We start from the raw sequence: 17,894 nt of genomic DNA, 5'->3' as shown, positions 1-17,894 counted from the left end.
AGGGCAGGAAGAGTGGAAGTTTAAACGATGATCTTACTGAGATAAAGTACCAAGTACCACTTTGAGAGTTTTAGGGAAATGAAAACACTCTTGATTTAGTCCTGTACCAGGATTAATGCAGTTAAGTTTATGAAGGATCAGAGCAGATGCCCACAAATCACCACCGCTGACTGGGGCAGTGACTCACCTCCCACCACCATAGTGACCACCACCTCACACTAAAGAAAGAAGTCGACGGGCAGATCCAAAAAGTCTTAAAGTTCAAAATAAATACAATCTGAGCTTATATAAACTCTTGGTGAGTCTGTGTTCTCGTGTTTGTAAAGAAGGGGAAAAAAGAGTTTTCATAGAATGAAACCACAAACAGTTCCAGATCCAGAGAGAGTGACGGTTGGGGTGCAGTTACACTCCTGTTACTCATTAACTGCAGACATTGTTTTCAATATGGTTAGGCATCATTATTGTATCATATGATGTACTGTACAATCATCAAGTCCTGTCTTTATACATAACTCATGTCTGCTGTCTATAAGACTGACTGGAGCTTTTATAGAAAACAGAAACAACTTTGAAAAAAAAACCATGCATGACATCATTGTTATGACTTCTTTATGATGTTTCTGTCAGTGTTTAGTGATAAATGATGGGGGGAAAAAACCCTCTCTGAATTGAAATCTTATCACAGATGATTCAGTCCAGAACCAGCTATGAGCTGACGCACTTTGGAGGAGGTGGTCTTAACAGAGACCAGGGGGGAGAACATTCAGACGTCTCATCAGTTTTCATCTGTGCTCTCAGTACAAGTCCATCAACAGAACCATGTCTAAATACTCAGTGTCTTTTCCTCTGATACTGGTCACAGTCTAACTAGTTTGAGGTGATTCCTCTGGAATCATTTACACTCGATTTCATTTGTATTTTCTCTGTTTAAATATTCCGTTTTTATTTATTGTTTAGGTTTTTCCAGTATCTGAAGAGAAGGTCTGGAACCAAAGACTAAATGGACTGTACTTGTTCTAGAAGTAACTCCACATGCACTTTAGGAAACACAACAGACTGACAGCTTGAGGGGCAGTGAGAATCTGGTTACAGCTGAGGTTTGACAATGATGTTGAGTTCCTTCCAAAACCAGCAGAGAACTTTGTTTCTCTGATAAGGTCTTTAAAGGAACCATTAATATGGTAAACTCATAGATATGCCCATTGCCACCATACAGTCCTAGTTTGATTCTTGTGTTCAGTGTTCTTCATTTTAGGATAGCTTAAAAATGACTGACCTCAGAAAACATGACAACACAACCAGAGTCCTTACCAGAATGCTCTTGTAGATGTTTCCGTTACTGACAGACTCCACGCTGACCCTGATGATGCAGGAATCAGCGATCTGTTTGTTGTAGACCGGCAGTGAGGCCTGAGAGGAGCAGCTGGAGGAGGAGGAGCAGGAGGAGGAGGAGGGAGAGGAGGAGGACGAGTCAGAGCTCATCCCCAGACAGGAGGAGCTGAGGTCTGGCTGAGAGGAGCTACAGGAGGAACTGCAAAGACTAGGAGAGGAGGAGGACGATGAGGAGGAACAGAAGTCCTCGGCTACATCATGGAGAGAACCTGACAGAGACTGAAGGGAAGAAAGAGCAGAATAAAACAAAAATCCTCTCTAATTTTCCAACAATTTTGCTGATGTCACTGCCGAAGACAAACCTTCCTACCCATACCTTTAGTTTGAGTCTGAGAGGAGACGACTGAGGAGCAGAGAGCTCCTCCATGTCTGAACTGCTGGAGCCTGACGACACACTGATCTGGTCAGAGTGGGTTTTTCTGGTGGAACTGTCACCAGAAGACCGCAATCTGGAAGAGCACAAAAATGTACAGAGACACACATTATTTAATTCATCTAATCGTTTAGTTGTTTACACTTTAAATAAGTAGCATTCATTTGACCTCCTTCATCTGTTTCTTTCAGTATCCTAATTACACCAAGTGATATTTTGTTCCTGACAATCACCTCTTCTAACAGTAACACCGCACTCTAGTGGTATTAAGTGTGAACTGCATCTTATTTAGATAAGCAAAAATAATGTTTGTTTCTTTTTGTCTTGTTGGTGCAATGAAGTTTAATGTTTTTTCTTAAAACTGTAATGGCATTTCTGGCTTTACTCTGGGTAATTTGTAAGTTTAGTTTTTGAAGTAACTCAATATCTGAATAATTGTTTCTGACTATTAGTATTTAAAAGTTTGGTAACTACAAAAGTATTTTCTGTGACACAACTGTGAGTCCCAGAGCCAGTACTGGGACTCTTTAGAGCATTACTTTGTTTGATCAAGAACAAAATTGGCTAAAGTGAGAAGGACAGTCTTAATGCATTGACTTTTAATCACCTTCTTTAGTTTAATTTTTTTTAATTTAATAATATTTAAGTGCAACTAAGCTGAACTTTGACACTTACGAGGCCAGTTTCTTTGAGAGCAGACGACTGGGACAAGGATCAACTGGAGGCTCCAGGTCCCGTGAGAGCTCATAACTTCAAGGAAGAGAGACAAAAATAGATTAGGATAAGGCACAAATTCTTTTAACCATGACTATAATCCAGCAGAGCTGTGGCTGTGTCCAACCTCTCCTGGTCGGTGAGCAGAGTGTGTGTCTGCAGCCAGGAAGTGACGTGAGGGTTCTCTGTGAAGCTGTAGTGAGAACAGGACATCTGGAGCTGTCGGATCTGGGAGAGAATCTCAAACTCCTGTAACACAAAGGCATACAGTAACATAACACGTAATCACACTTAGCATCTTGCGCTTCGATTTAGGTAAGGTGCACCTAGGGGGCAACACCTACCCGCCTGCGTTTCTCAAAGTTGATCAGTCCTCCCTGTGAAAAAGAAGAAGACAAATATGCAGTGTGATATGGTGTCGTAAATTTATTGCTGTTAAATAACAGATGGAGGTGTGTGTGTCTATTATAACTCATCTTGAGGGGACATTTCTTTATAAAAATATCATGTTATAAAATCTTGCAGATCCAAAAAGAGCAGGGGAAATTGTATTGGTACAAAAATTCGTCTGGGGTGAGCATTAAAGTTTGGGCAATATTGGAGCCAGGATAAGGAAGTAAAATAAAGTAAAATAAAACTGGTGACTGTGTCATGGGTCTGTGTGTGTGTGCATGCGTACACTAACTCACCTCAATGTTGTCTGTCAGTGCAGTGTCCAGCATGGTGAGGGCAGTCAGGTAAGTGCCCAGGTACGGAACAAAACCACTGCTCAGGTTCTGAAGACAGAAATCAAACTGAGTCAAAAACTGTAAATATTACTTTAGTGTATAATTTTAACATTTTCTGCTCTTCTTTGGGCAGACTGTTAACTAACCCACCGTTTTTATCTGCAGTCACTAGTGGATTTTGACATACATTTATCTTCCTTTTGCAATACTGTATTTCTTTGCCATATATCGTTTGACTTATTTATAGTTTGTTCTAAATTAGCGTTAACTTTAAGCTGTAGCGGATTTTTAAGATACCATTTAATTTTTAATTAAAATATTCCATTTGTTCTGTTATGTTCTTGAAAACCAAAAATATCAGCTTTCTAGTCAATTATCTACTTGTTATAACTTTATAAGAGATATACAGTATGTATTTATAGACTGGACCTCAACTTGTTGTTCTCTGTCTTTTAATACCGTTTCCTGTCACTGAAGATTAAGATTGAATTCACCAATGATGAGAAAATGTTTTTCAAAGGTTTGAAAAACTATGTACTCATGGATGAGTGCAGAGAACAGGTTGTTAAAGGAACATCACTGAAGCGTATTGTGGTGACAATAAGGACCGTCAATGACAGGTAGAGACAGTAGAGGGCAGCGTGCCAAGTTCATTCCTGAAGAGCTTATTAAAGCTAATGGTACATCTACTACCCAAAGAGAACAAAAGTGATGTCACCACCAGGCCACATCGAGGACATCCTGAACCTGAACATTCACAAACGGTTCCATTCTCACCTCAAAAGTTTCAAATACTTCAAATACCTCAAAACACTTCTGTTAGCTTCCAACTTTAATCTATTTTAGCTCTTTCCCAACTGTTTTTTTTGTACATATTGTAATCAGATTACTTTTCTAATAAGGATTCCTGTTTGTTATTTTGTGACAGGAGATTTCAGATCAGTTCCAGGGTCCTTTTTTTGTTTAAATTTTTCTGCTAAATGTAAGCTATTTAAAGACAAATGTTTTGTTATTGTTTGGCTGATTTCACCCTATGTTTGTTAACCAAAGTATTTGGATGATATTTTATCCACTGTTTAATTTCAGCTTCTGTCTTCCCTGGGTTTTCTCTAGCTTCAGTTTCTATATTTTAGGCTAACCTGTATTTGTTAGACAATATCACTTATTTAAAGGCAAACATTTCATTATCTTTTGGCCACTATGTGCCATTTGTTTTCCATGCTCTCTTTTCTATATTTCTGCAAAATATTATACTATTAAATTTAGGAACTTAAAAATCTAATTTAGAAAATCCAAATCTAAATCATTTGGTTATCTATAACCTTATTTGGGCTATTTTTTGGTTAACATTTAGCCATTTCTCAGCTTTTATTGTTTTTTGTAAGCACGTAGAATTTTGACTGACATGTAACAATATTAGCAATTTAAAATCAAACTTTAACTATTGATGAAATAATACTTGGCTTGAGTTTAGATCAAGAGTTTTGTCAAATTCTTGCTATTTTTTGGTTGACCATTGTTTTTATGTAAAAACAAAATTTAAAAACCTTACCTGCCTTGTCAGCTAATTTAAACAGCTTTTAGCTGCAGTTTAACAACAACTGTCCAATTTGGTTTGTGTGATAAAGTGTTTCCTGCTCAGGCAACAAAACAAACAACTTTATTGGCACTGATTGTTTTCTTTGTGAACATGCTGCATCGGCACTGAACTGTTGAATGCTCTCTATTTAGTAAAAATATATTTAAATCAAAATCTATTGAACACAATAACGTGTAAACTTTACACAATAAAGGTTCTGAGCAATAATATGCAACAGTGACGTTTTTGTTATGCCACCAACATGCTAACCACTAGACCACCATGCTGGTACATTTGAACTTTTAACCACCTGACTCACTGTCCCTCTGTGAAACAATTGTTAAGAAATTAATAATTAAATTTGGATAGCAGCATTAAGCTCCGCCCTCCATCCAAAGTATCAGAGGTGGAGCGACTGACACTGGTGGAGCGACTGACACTGTTCTTTGGGAGATAACTCGTTTGTCAGTTTTGCTAACCACTCCCTCTTTAACAATCCTTTTAAATACCCTTCTGTAGTTGCATCATCAGAGAGTTGATAAGAAGAAGTGACTCTGGTGAATCAACACCCAACCACTGATAAACCTGCAGCAGGACCTGCAGCAGAACTGCATTGACACAGCTTCAAACACCAGCCTCTTTTATTCTAGGGTCAAGGCTGCAGCTCAGGGCTAGGTGTGATCTCTGTACTAGTTTACTATCGTTAACTTCTATATTCATCCATTTTAATTTACTTTTATTCGACAAATCAAATCTCACTTCAGGGCATTTACTGTAAGCATTTAGTCATAAAAATGTATTCTGGTCAAATACATCTTTTTTTAATTCACTCTATTCTTATTTCTGTTCTGCCTCTTTTTTTATTGTGTTTTTTGCCACTTTAACTTTTAAATTATTATTATTTATTAGTATTATTGTTTTTATGATATGTATATCTATAGTTTCTAGATGTTGTACGACTGAAGACTCCTTATTATTGATTATTAACATTATTATTGACACCCTCTCATCTACTGGCACTTTAACAGAAGAACCACCACCTAATTATCACTGTCTCAGTTTATGGTTTCACTAATGCCCTGAGGCGTGTACTCACTGAGTACATCTGTGGTACTAGTCAATCAGACGGAATGTTCTCAGTGAATTAATACCTGCTTATTGGCAGTAGTTGTGAGCAGGAAGTGTGTATTTATAGTTGTACTGCTGAAAACAGTAAGGTCAGAAAAAAAGACATAGATAATAAGTGAGAGTAAAGGGACAAATATGTCTCTCTACAAAATGTCAGTTTTTTAAAAACGTCTCCAGGACCAAGACTTTCTGTAATCTTCATTTATTCAATAACAGTATTTTTGCTGCCTCCTATAGACCTGTAGGCATAGAGCTGGAAGAGGAGTAGGGGTTGGTGAACTGTTTGGTTTGGGGAATTTTGGAAGAATTCAATACTGTCCACCAAATGTCAATTGTGTCTGAAGTGCGCCATCTAGTGGGGCTAACTGATAAGTCAAGTAATGCAAAGGCAAAAAAAAGGTAAAACAACCTTGGGCAAACTGCCTTGCTCAGGGATACACAGGCACAATGAACATTGTGTGATGAAACTCTTGTCCTTTTGCTCTGCCACAGATCCACTTTCATTTCTTTCTGTTCTCTGCCTTTTATTTTAATTTAATTTGCAGTAATCCTGCTCAACTAAATGTCACTAACAGTGACAGTGATCTGTTGTGACAGTTAGTCTTCCTGTCTTTTACCCTAACAACTCAGGGTGAACTTTAGGTGAGTCCCCAAAAACACTTGATGTTAGGTACTCAATATTTATTCAGGGAAAGAACTTCATTTCAAGTTAATGACAACAGTTCTAGTCCTCAACACACACAACTGCCAAAAAAGGAACATTCCACTCGTGTTTCTGCACAGATCAGAGCCACTCAATACTATAATGACATAATGCGTCTTCACCACTAAATTAGGCAGCGATGTACGAGAATCAGGAGTTCACAATGTTCAACGAGTGTTGTCATGCACCACTGGTACAGTACATACCTCCATTGGGATCTCCTTGGTGGTGAGCACACAGTTCTCATCAGGAAAAGTCTCACACAGGTGGTCAAACGTTGCCATGCTCTCCCTGAAAACAAGGAAAAAACTTTTCTAAATCAACATATTCTTCAGACCAGGACTTTAGTGCTAATTTCAATTATTTCTCCACCTTCGGTAATATTCTGTGTGCCTGTTATACAGTGAGCTGATTGGTCAGACTACTGGCGGCTGTCGTCACACTTTCACGGCCATTTTTAATTTCAGTGGTTGTGGCTTTGGATTCTACATTAACACAGGTTTTAGAGCCTTTATTTACCATTGAACCCTAAGTGATCCATCAACTGAACACAGCTGTTAATACATGTTTTACTAATGTCTAAGTAAATATCAAATTTTATACTTTGAAAGGAAACTTGCCCCCTGCTGACCAGAATTGATTCTGCAGCTAGAATTTTCTGCAGTTCCTAAAATGAGACTAATGATGTAATATAGATATAACTATTGAAACTACTGTAATGTGCTTGTGGCACTGGTACTGACCTGCAGACCGCCGACCAGGTCTTTTTGAGGCGATAGACTGCGTTTGACTGCAGGGCTGAGAGGATGGCCTTCAGTGAGGAGAAGTTCTTCTGCTCTCTACACTCCTGCAGAGACACATTTCAGTATTGTAACATTTTGTAACAAAACTTTCAAACTTCTTTCCTGGAAACCATAAATCTTCCCACTGACCTGTGCAACGGCAATCCACCTCTCAATGATATGTGCCCTGTGGGCGGGGCTTGCATGCAGACAGCGAGGTAAGCTCGGGCTTGTTGCTGGGTACGTGAAGGCCATGGAGGAGCGGGGTGATGAGAGGGGGGAAGACGTGGAAGGGGATGGTGAGGACGGACAGAGAAGTGAGGTGATGACACGGTTGGTGACGGCGTTGAACTGGGAGATTGTAGCGCGGACCGTGGGAGACTGGTTTTGGTTTTCCTTCTTGTCACGCTGGGACCAGACGCAGCCCAGGCAGTGGAAGGGCACCACCCGAACAAACAGATCCTGAGGAAGAAGAGATGATGAAGATTAGAGGTCCAAGTTGTTGACTGTTTTTTGCTTGTTTTGTGTTACCTTTACACAATTTAATTTGAGGTTTGTAAATGGTTCAAAAGTTCAAATTGTAAAATCCTGTGTAACTATTTCTTTGAGCCTGTCAACAGTAAAGTGCTCCTGGACTTCACTATGGCATATGAAGAGCTGCATTTTTCCAGCTCAGCTGTTATACAGAACCCACATTTTACCAAACAATTGCAAATTCCAGACTAAAACCAACTCATCAACTTGATCAAAATGTTGATAGTTGCTGAACTTGACTTGATAGCAACGTCTAATCCGCAGCATAGCATTTACCCATTACCCACTATGTTATACATAAACCATAGACATGTGAACATAAAAAGGTCAGAAGAACATACATAACCTGTTCTACATAAGAACACAAAAACTTCCATCACCATGTCAAATGAAATAATAAAATAAGGCATCCAGCGTGGCCTTTTGCTCTTTAGTCTTTCATATTTCCAGGTATGTTATTGATATTGAACTCAGGAAGCAGGTAGTTATCAGTATCCACTCTAAAATAAAAGTTATCATCCATCTGTAGGCTTGAATCCCCAGAGGTTTCCTGTCCTAACTCTACTTCAATCACTAATTATTACAGGGTTGATGAATATGTGACCAACAGTAAAGAAGCATTAATTAAACTAAAAACCTACAGCGTCCAGACGGGTCAGCTGCTCCGCTATTTCTCTCACACTGAAGTCCATGAAGCTGTTGTTGTCTTCGTCCATGGAGGAGGTCTCTTCTCCTCCTCCTCCTCCTCCTCCTCCATCTTCTTCCTCCTGTTTGGTCTCCTGCTCCTGTGGAGATTTACTGCCGTGTGTTGACGCAGAGCAGCTGCAATCTGTCAAACACAGACGGTCATAAATGACAATGAAGCGGAGGATTTTTCCAAGGACACAGAACAAAATGTAAATAAAGGAGAGAAAACACTTCCATCACTTCTGCTCCGGTTCCCACAGTCCTGATCTAATGTTTCATTTGCTTTTAGACAGCTTTCTTATACGACTGTAAAAATGTACTTTAAGTTTAAGCATTTAGAATTACAGCAATAAAATATGTATGTAATAGGTCATTCAAATGAAAAACTGATGACTATGATTAAACCTTTCAGAAGTTAGCACTGCAAGGCTTTTTACATAGTGGCTCACTTCATTTTGCTTCATTGTTTAATTACTATTGTCATTCATTTTTACCTTGCTCCTGGAAGGTCTTCAGCAGGGTCTCCGCGGCCTGAGCCAATCGTCTGAAGCAGAGGCGATGCCGTAAATGTACACACAACAACCGGAGGGCCTGGTACTGTTTAGGTTCATGGAAATCTTCACTGTACTCCTCCAGCCACCGCCGAATCAATGAAGGCAGAATACTGAGGAAAAGAGAAGGTCAAGACAAAGAGTGAATTCTGTGTCCAACGTTGGTTTACAAAAAAACAAAACAACTTTGGTGTCAAGTCTTACCTACGAGGGCAGACACTGTTGTCCAGGTTTGTGACCGAGTCATCTCTGTAAAAACAAAACTGAATATCAGTGGTGGTTGAAACAGAAAACATCCTGTTCACGTTCAATGTCCCTGAACATTTTCCTCAGGAATTGTTCATCCGAAGGAAACGTCCGACATCACCTTGAAGCCCTGCAGAGACTCAGTGGCCTTGTTAGAAAGCTGGAAGGACAAAAGTCAACACTCTCCTCCACTGATGACGGAATATATAATTTTATCTTGTGCCATGATATGTCTCGGTGTTGGCGCAAACAATCCAGACAAACCATGAATAAAGTTCAATGTTTTTTATTCCTCATAATCATCAAAGAATATTGGCTTTGACTCTGCACTGAAATTCTGGGGACAAAGAAGGAATTTGTTTCAGGCTGAGAAAAAGATAAATACTCATTTATGACATAGAACTCGGGCCAATACGTGTTGACACAGGGAAAACGTTATACAGCAAAGTTCTAATGGATAGGACCTTAACAAATAACCTTTCAATTCTTAATAACAGCTTGTCCATCAACCAGCGACCAATCAATCCCCCACGACGCCCCAGCCATATCAGAGTGTAGGACTTTGATGCCATTAGGTCTTCTGTAAAACACTTCACTAAAGGCAGGGTGATCTACAGTATCTCAAAAGCATGAGAACACTGTAATAAAAAAAAACCTGGTGCCTAAACAATCAAAGACACGTGAAACCAACTCCCTCTTTCATCCGCTTTCATCCGCTTTGAACTCTGAGGTCAATCTTATGTTTTTTCACTTTGTTTGAAATAAATTTTTGTTTGATCAATGTTCAAATAATTGTAAAGGTTCAAAAAAGCTAACTTAAGCCAAGCTAAAGATAGTCATTTCTGAATAATTGTGATTTTCAATGTGAATCAAAATAATTGTGATTATGATTTTTTGAGCAGCCTGTTATACATTTTTAAACATATTGTAGTATATAGCATCAGTGCCCCTGTACCGTCATACATATAACACTATAATACTTTTTTTCCAAAAGGGCAAAATTGTCAGGTTTATTAAAGGCTTATTACAGTCAAGACGCTAAACAGACTCAGCAGTCAAGTCAAATTTTTACAGAAGTTCATTAACACTGACATTAATGTTTAATAACAAAATTATAATCTCATTTGTAGATTATGTCTTATTTTCAACATGTTTTCAACACATTTTCCCTTTAAGGCCTAATATTTTTCACTAAAAATAAAAACCTTTCAGCCAAGAAGTTTTATCACTTCATGCAATGTTCCCGTAATCTAAAGAAGCAGAACACACTTCCTACAGCAGGTCGTGCTGAGGGCAACCTTTCTGTCTATTAACAGGAAGCCTGTTGCCACCAGCAGCACAGATATGAGGGCATCTGTTTGACAACTAATATTATCATCTCAATGTCAACACAGCACAGTGAGCAGTACTCTGAGCCGAGGAGAGCTCACCAGTAAAATCTTCCACCTTGTACCAAACAACACATCATTTCTCATCCAACCCAGGGCACTAACATTAAACTACAGCCATGTTCAGAGGCAGGTGGGTTGTTGCAGGTGATTTCTTAACCAAATCTGATCTCACAGCCTGCTCTGACACTTCTCCTCCCTCCCTGGGTGTGGTGGGTGTAGTCCTGACTACCTGGAATTTTCTAGGTGATTTGTTTAACGTGTGACAATGATACCTGTCATAGAGAGTTAGAGGAGAATAGCAGAGGCCACGTAAAGAAGGTGTTATGTTTCTGTCTTTACGTAAAATCTACGTCGGTCTGGCATGTTGTTCAACTTGATGTTTCAATATGCCAGAAATAGATTTTTTTTTTTCCCTTGCTCTTGGCGTTGATGAACAATATAGAGTGTGGACTGTTTTGCCTGGCAAGATAATTTAATCCGGGGGTTTTATTGCTTTGTTATAGACTATATTAAACCACGGAGGCATTTACTGGTCTGTGTTACAGGAACTGTCCTTCAAAGGAGTTGAACTGAGCTCAGTGAACTGAACTCAGGGGTTAATAAATACAGCTAAATTCTTAGCAAATTAGCTTAGACAATGGTTGCTGGTCTACAAACTAAATTTTAAATCTAAAACAAATCCATGGCGTCTAATCAATCCCAAAGTAGGACCTATTAGAACTAGTCAACTCAGTTACTGAGTTAACATTGGTCAAAACTGTGTTACTTCATATGGAGGTTAGAAATGTTGATTTATCTCCATTAATCGTGACTAATTGTGATTGATAATGATTATTCAGCTCTTATAAATACGTCTGGTCATGGAAAATGACCTTGCAAGTAAGTCCCAGGTTTTAACTCTGTGTGACCAGAAGTAAAAATATGTTATTTTCCAATTTCTATTCTCTTGTTTTTATAGCCCAAACACTGTTTTCTCCGTTACTCTGCTGTATTCTGCGTTACTCTGCTGTGACAGTGCTGTGAATTAGCCCAGTCTGGGAAAGGTTTCATGCCCAACTCTTTCTGTGAAAAAAGATTTACTGACATGATGATAAAAACAAATTTAGCCTTAGTTTGTCATGGTTGAGTACTTATATGTCCATTTCTCTTACAATCAGTGTGATGTTATGTGCTGTTTGTCAATGTCTACGTTTGGAGAAACATTATCATTTCAGTCTATAATAAAGGTGTCATCGTTACAGTCTGAAGTGTTTTTACAATACTATGTAGGGTTGACGCTTGTTGTTTTTCCCCCCATCAGACCTCTCATAAAGACCTCTCATACAGATACACAGGCTCATATTTATGACTTTATGGACTTGATGTGAACCAATACAGAGCTGCTATTTTAATAAATGTATTTGAGCTAAACTATGTGTCTGTGTCGCTCTCTGGCAAAGGTCAACAATGACCTAATGTGCGGGTTCTGCAACGAGCTGACTGTGCTCTCATGCTTTTTTTGTAACGTATGTTTCAGGTCAACAGAACCCTGCAGAGCCTCTGTGGACAGCTTCTCACCTCTGAAAGAGCAACTCAACAAGGGTGTTGGTGGAGGTGAAGGCTCTGTACGTAGAGAGGAAGATGGGCGTGAAGTCTGGCTCCTGGTGTTCTGGGTCCAGCAGGTGGGTGACCAGACGCTCCAGAGTGGCTGCCTTCAGCCTGCGTGCCTTTACCGTGTGGTACTGGATGAAGCTAAAGGCTGTGGGTGACTCGGAGGTCGAGTCTGAGGAAGAGTCTGAGGCTTCAGAACATGGCAGTACCGGCTCCCTGCGCAGTGTGATGCCAAAGACTGCTCCGTCCTCCTCCTCCTCCCCCCACTCCTGTACTGGATCCTGCGAGAGAACAATGCAAGGACATCAACATCGAAGAGTAAAACAGAAACATAGACCACAAATCTGTATGTCAGTCTTTTCTTTGTGACAAAATCCAGTGAATATTCCTCGAATAGTCATGTCTCAGTGCTTTGGGATAAATTGGCTTATAGTATGAAGGATGGTACTTCTGTCTTTTAAGGCACTTCAAAAACTACCAATTTTGGCCAGCAGGAGTGACCACAACTAAAATGTCTCAAAATAAACTTCTCAATTATTGTTTCCCTTGGAAGATACACTCGTTTCTGGCACCAGAATTATAGTCCATCTAAAATACTCTTATATTTTTGCAGATAATAGAATTTTCAACCAAATTCTATGGGCAGTGTATCAGTGCAATTAAACCAGTGGATGATCTCCTGGAGAATATGTTGATCATTAAGGGCTGCTACATTTGGTGGGAGTTACGTAGCACAAATCACTTTTAGAAAACACTCATACAGTTATCTGATTTATTAATTGTAGTATAAAGTTATGTCAGAGGCAGTACTACCTTGAAGGACAAATGTTTTTACATGGTTTTTGGCAACACTCATTTGAGCTTGAGGGATTTGTTTGTTTTTTCTAAATCTAATTTTGATCCTGTCAACAGTATAAATGTGTTTGTTCAGAGTGGTCAGAATATCTGTGCTGGAAATGGTCTGCTTATGAAAGATAACAACATCCCAATGCTAGAGCTCAGAGTCACAAATAGACAAGTCAAAATGGCTGAAAACCAACACTATACCAATGTTGTGTAGCATCAGTTTCTGATTGATCGATCCAGTTGTCTGTGACACAGGTCCAATCATATGTACAACCTGGTGATGTGCAAAATTGTTCATTTGTCTCTGTTCTTGGAACATATGCTAATAACGTAACCTTATGTTAATTTAGAGAAGACTTAGAACCCAAAAACTAAGACAACTATGTGTAGAAATGTTAACTCAAATGTCAAGCTGACTGTATTATATAGCTTCATTCTTTTTATTATATCATCTTCATCTTGACATTTCAGGAGGTTTTAGAATTAGGCATGATATTTCAGTGTATATATACTGAATATATTATTCAGTATATATTTTGACAATATTGAAACATTATTTACCTCACAATGTCTCACAATGACTCCTTTAAATATCTCTAGTTATTTTTTGGCAGTGTTTTAAGCTGTGCTAGTAAGGAAAGTTAACCTAAATTTGTCCACATTTTTTGGCTAATCTTTTTATTGATTTTTTTTCTAGGGAGTTGACACACAACAAACATTTACTCATTTCACACAGTGAAATAATAGAATGATTCAAGGTACTTCTTAGGTACTGAAGTACCTAAGAAGTACCTTGTTTGACTCATTTGTTTGACTCATATGTGAGTTGCTGCACCTTAGCCTACTTAATAACTAAAAATGAATTTGTTCCTAAATCATTTTCCTCTCTACAAACTTAAAGAGACTGAGATTATTATGGTGGAAGGAACAGAAACAATCACAACATTTACACAATAAATCAATTTAGATGCAAGAAGGTGCAAACTGCATGATCAAAAGTCAGACCAGCAGAAGAAAAGACAATTCTCTACTGCAGTCTCACAAAGCAGGAGCACTAAATACTTCGACTGAACACTGAACCATTTAAGTTAATGAGAATTATTAATAGTTTCTGTGGAACAACTAATTGCACAACTCTACTAAGAAATTGTTTTTTGGTTTTTCTTTTTAAACTTCACTGATGATTAACAGACAAAATCAGGGAACATATCATTTAACAATTATAACAACAGAAAAGACAGCTGACTCTGTTAGTCACTTTAAAAACAGCAAAAAATACTCTAATAATATATGTAAAATTAAAAGTTCATATTTCTTCTTATTTTTATCATGCATAACACTGTATAACAATGATAACCATTAGATGGTGATCGTTTTAACAAGAATAAAAGTTATTGAATGCCTTTTTTAAAGGAAAATCAGAATGCTTCAGTATGTTATACTTAGAAACATGATATCTGTTCACTATTATTAAATAGTGATGTTTTTAAATTTGGTTGTTTACAATTAATAGAAAGATTCAGTAATAATAATAAATACAGTAAAATCTGACATTATAAAAAATTATTATTTTTTATTTATTTATTTATTTTTGCTAAGCTAAAAATGTATAAATGTATCTTCGGTGAGAAATGTTGTTTTTAAACCCTGAAAAAACCCCTCAAAGCCGTAAGGTGAAAAGACCAGGAATTAAAATGAAAAATATTCTTCCTGGAATTAAGCTTTGTCAGTTATGACGGGGGTGAGAACAATGTGTTCACACAAACGCGCACGCACACACAAACAGACAGAGTTATTGTGTTGTCATGTAGAACAAGAGCCTCAGCCAAAGCATTAAAACACCTGATAACAACTCATGACACAGGCACAGTATGTGATTCTATTTGTCCCGACACAGCGTTGGCACAGGTTTCTGTCTGGAAGCACACAGTGTAACAGTGTTAATAACTAATGACGGAGACGTGATTAAAAACGTACCATAGATAAGTGCCACTTCCCCATAGTTCTCTGCTGCTGCCGCAGCTGCGGTTAGCTGGTAAAGTTAAAAAAAATAACTAAATTAATGGAGGGAAAACCGCGGTTTCAGGGATTCCGACGCAGAGAAAGGCTCTTCATTTCGACCCAAGGCATTTTATTATCTCTCATTTTAAAAAAAATCAAAAAGAAAAGCTTTAAATAATTAAAAAGAAAAAAGAAAAGCAAAGTGTATAGTTGAATTCCGTCCAGACACTTGTGGTGAACACAACGTGTGGAAGAACGAGTTTGACAGCGGACTAGGGACAAAGAATGATGGGTATTATTGTGGGCGTGGTCAGTAAGTCAGGTGTGGGAGGAGTTAAGTTGTTCACCAATGAAAATCGGGGGAGAGACCAGAGCTCTGGTATAAAAACGTTCAGCAGAGCTAGTTCATCTTCTTTTTCTGCGATTGCTTCAGCTTATCACATAGGACCATATCCTAACTTATCTGTTAGTAATGTTTTTGCTTTTTTAAAAATCTTTTTCTTGTCCAACTTCGTTTGTGTTATCTTAACCCTTTTTGCATTATTATTATTATTATTATTATTTTCAAGGGATTTCTTTCTGGGATAACGTTTTGCTTTTTTGCTTTCGAAAATAACTTTTTTTTACCTAACCTTTAGATTTTTTTAATTAATTTTTATTCGTCACAAACATGTTTTTTATGTTTTATTTTTATCATTTAAATGTTTCTTATTTTTGCTTCTTGTGGCCTTTTTCCCTTTAGACTTTTCAATATATATTGTCTGTTGATTTCATACATTTTTGTCTACTTTTGGATTTTCTTTCTTCTTTTTTTTTAAGCATTTTTGAACCATCTCATTAAAACTCTATAGCTATTTTTGGATTGAGGTTATTAATCCTTTCAGCAAATTACCATTTTTGAGGATATATTTTAATATTATTTCTTTAAAAGATCATTATTTTTTCATGGTTAATTTATGATTAATCATTTAGCCAATTTTTTTATGGGGGGTGGTCCGTTGTCTGTTCTTTTGTGTGACTTTTTTTTGCACAATATAATAATATATCATTAAGGTATTGTTCGATTGCATTTTTTTTGTAGTTTTTACTTATATTTGGACAAAATATTTGTTAACATTTGGTTAATTACTTAAATCCAAATATAGCTTCCACGTTATAATTTTATTTCTTTATTATAATATTCCCGTAAAATAGTATTAGTAAAATAATCTTGTTATGTTTCCTGTAAAAACAAGTTTCAGCAATAATGTTTTGTCAACTATTTTAAATATCTCTTTTTTGATATATTTAAAATAGTTAACACTCAATTTGGTAATCTTTTACTATTTCTTTAATTTCAGTTATTTTTTGGCAATTTCTAACCCTGGAATGATCTGTGGAAAAGTTTTGATTATTTTTAAGCTAATTAATTTGTTTTTAAACTGTAACGTTTTATACCTTTCTATAGACCAGCTTCCTGTCAATCTTGCCGTATTTTCCTTATTTTGTTTTACCTTAGCATTTAAGAAGTAACTTTCAGTTAACTTTGACAAATAACGTTGCAGGACATATTTTTAAGATCAAAATGTTTAATTATGTTAACATGATATGATAAATATATACCCAAGTCTTAACAGGCATAGTAACAGAGAGAAAATTTTTTTTTTTTTGTTTAAAATAATCTACTCTCGTGTCTAATGATAACTGTTTTTTAGTTTTTTGCAGAGATTATGTAATAAGTTGATGCAGTTCAAACTTACTGAGAAAGTCAGCAGATGTGTCTGTGAACAAATTATTTTATTAAATTACTGCTGTAACCAGTGAATCAAACAATTAAAATACCTAAGATAATTACTGGTTTTATTTACTTCCTTTTCTTCCTTTCTTTCTATTTTTCTTACTGTCTTTCTTTCTTTGTTTGATTCTTTTTTATTCATTTAATCTTTGTTTGTTTATCTTTCTTTTATTCCATTTTCCTAAGGACTCAGACCTATTCTGATGATCTGCAAACATGTTAACTGACATCAAAGTCTAAACTTGTCTATTAGTCAGTCTAGTCTATATTTGCTCCTTTATCTGAGTGGACCTGCGGACTGCTTTATACTATTTTTGACCAATAGAATTAAGTAACTACTGTCTGTATTAACTTTTACTTATGTATAATCCACTTAAAAGCCTTCACTAAGTTTATTTTACCGGTCTTCTTCCATTGTTGCCACCAGCCTTTAGTGTTTATTGCTGCTAAGCTATAATTAAGAGCCCTGTTATTTAACTTTAACTTGTTGTAATCAAACTCCCAGCATCAGAACTGCTGACGTGATGACTTTAAAATAAAACAAAGACTGTTTGTCTGTTAGTTATTTCACACAGAGATACTTTTCACAGTCATTTTAGGAAATGACTTCAGTGGTTACTTTAAAATTCACGTACAGCTTCAATTTCAAAAAGATTTGATATTGACACCTGAGTCATTTAGGTCTTTGTCATTCTCGGATGTTGAGCAGGTCACATGACCTCCTACAATTTCTTTGAAACTTTTCACCTCTGATATAAAAAGCTTTTTAATTCTGACTGACTGCTGGGAAACTACGCTTTTCTTCTGGGATTAAAAAAAGTTCTATCCATCTATCTATCTATCTATCCATCCATCCATCCATCCATCTATCCATC

General features: G+C 37.1%; 1 protein-coding gene across 2 annotated transcripts in view; it reads right to left on the bottom strand.

The window, feature by feature from the left end:
* Nucleotides 1-17,894, bottom strand: part of LOC103384220 (ral guanine nucleotide dissociation stimulator-like 1) — a 29,745-nt gene that overhangs the window by 3,524 nt on the left and 8,327 nt on the right. Inside the window, exons 1-14 of one of the 2 annotated variants that reach the window (XM_025058600.1) lie at nt 15,222-15,860; nt 12,366-12,679; nt 9,376-9,420; nt 9,115-9,284; nt 8,575-8,762; nt 7,550-7,861; nt 7,361-7,464; nt 6,824-6,908; nt 3,169-3,255; nt 2,824-2,856; nt 2,607-2,728; nt 2,441-2,515; nt 1,709-1,841; nt 1,312-1,611 (exon numbers count right to left, since the gene is read on the bottom strand). In XM_025058600.1, coding sequence (XP_024914368.1) covers nt 1,312-1,611; nt 1,709-1,841; nt 2,441-2,515; nt 2,607-2,728; nt 2,824-2,856; nt 3,169-3,255; nt 6,824-6,908; nt 7,361-7,464; nt 7,550-7,861; nt 8,575-8,762; nt 9,115-9,284; nt 9,376-9,420; nt 12,366-12,679; nt 15,222-15,245 — 1,992 coding nt within the window. In that variant the 5' untranslated portion in view covers nt 15,246-15,860. Of the gene's footprint in view, nt 1-1,311; nt 1,612-1,708; nt 1,842-2,440; nt 2,516-2,606; nt 2,729-2,823; nt 2,857-3,168; nt 3,256-6,823; nt 6,909-7,360; nt 7,465-7,549; nt 7,862-8,574; nt 8,763-9,114; nt 9,285-9,375; nt 9,421-12,365; nt 12,680-15,221; nt 15,861-17,894 lie in introns of those variants that run through there. The other variant, XM_017035056.2, reaches the window with a different exon arrangement.

The sequence above is a fragment of the Cynoglossus semilaevis genome, chromosome 9 (assembly GCF_000523025.1).
Source record: "Cynoglossus semilaevis isolate Cse_v1.0 chromosome 9, Cse_v1.0, whole genome shotgun sequence".
Classification (NCBI taxonomy): Eukaryota; Metazoa; Chordata; class Actinopteri; order Pleuronectiformes; family Cynoglossidae; genus Cynoglossus; species Cynoglossus semilaevis.
The sequence above is the reverse complement of the archived record's forward strand: the minus strand, read 5'-3'. Positions and strand labels throughout refer to the sequence as shown.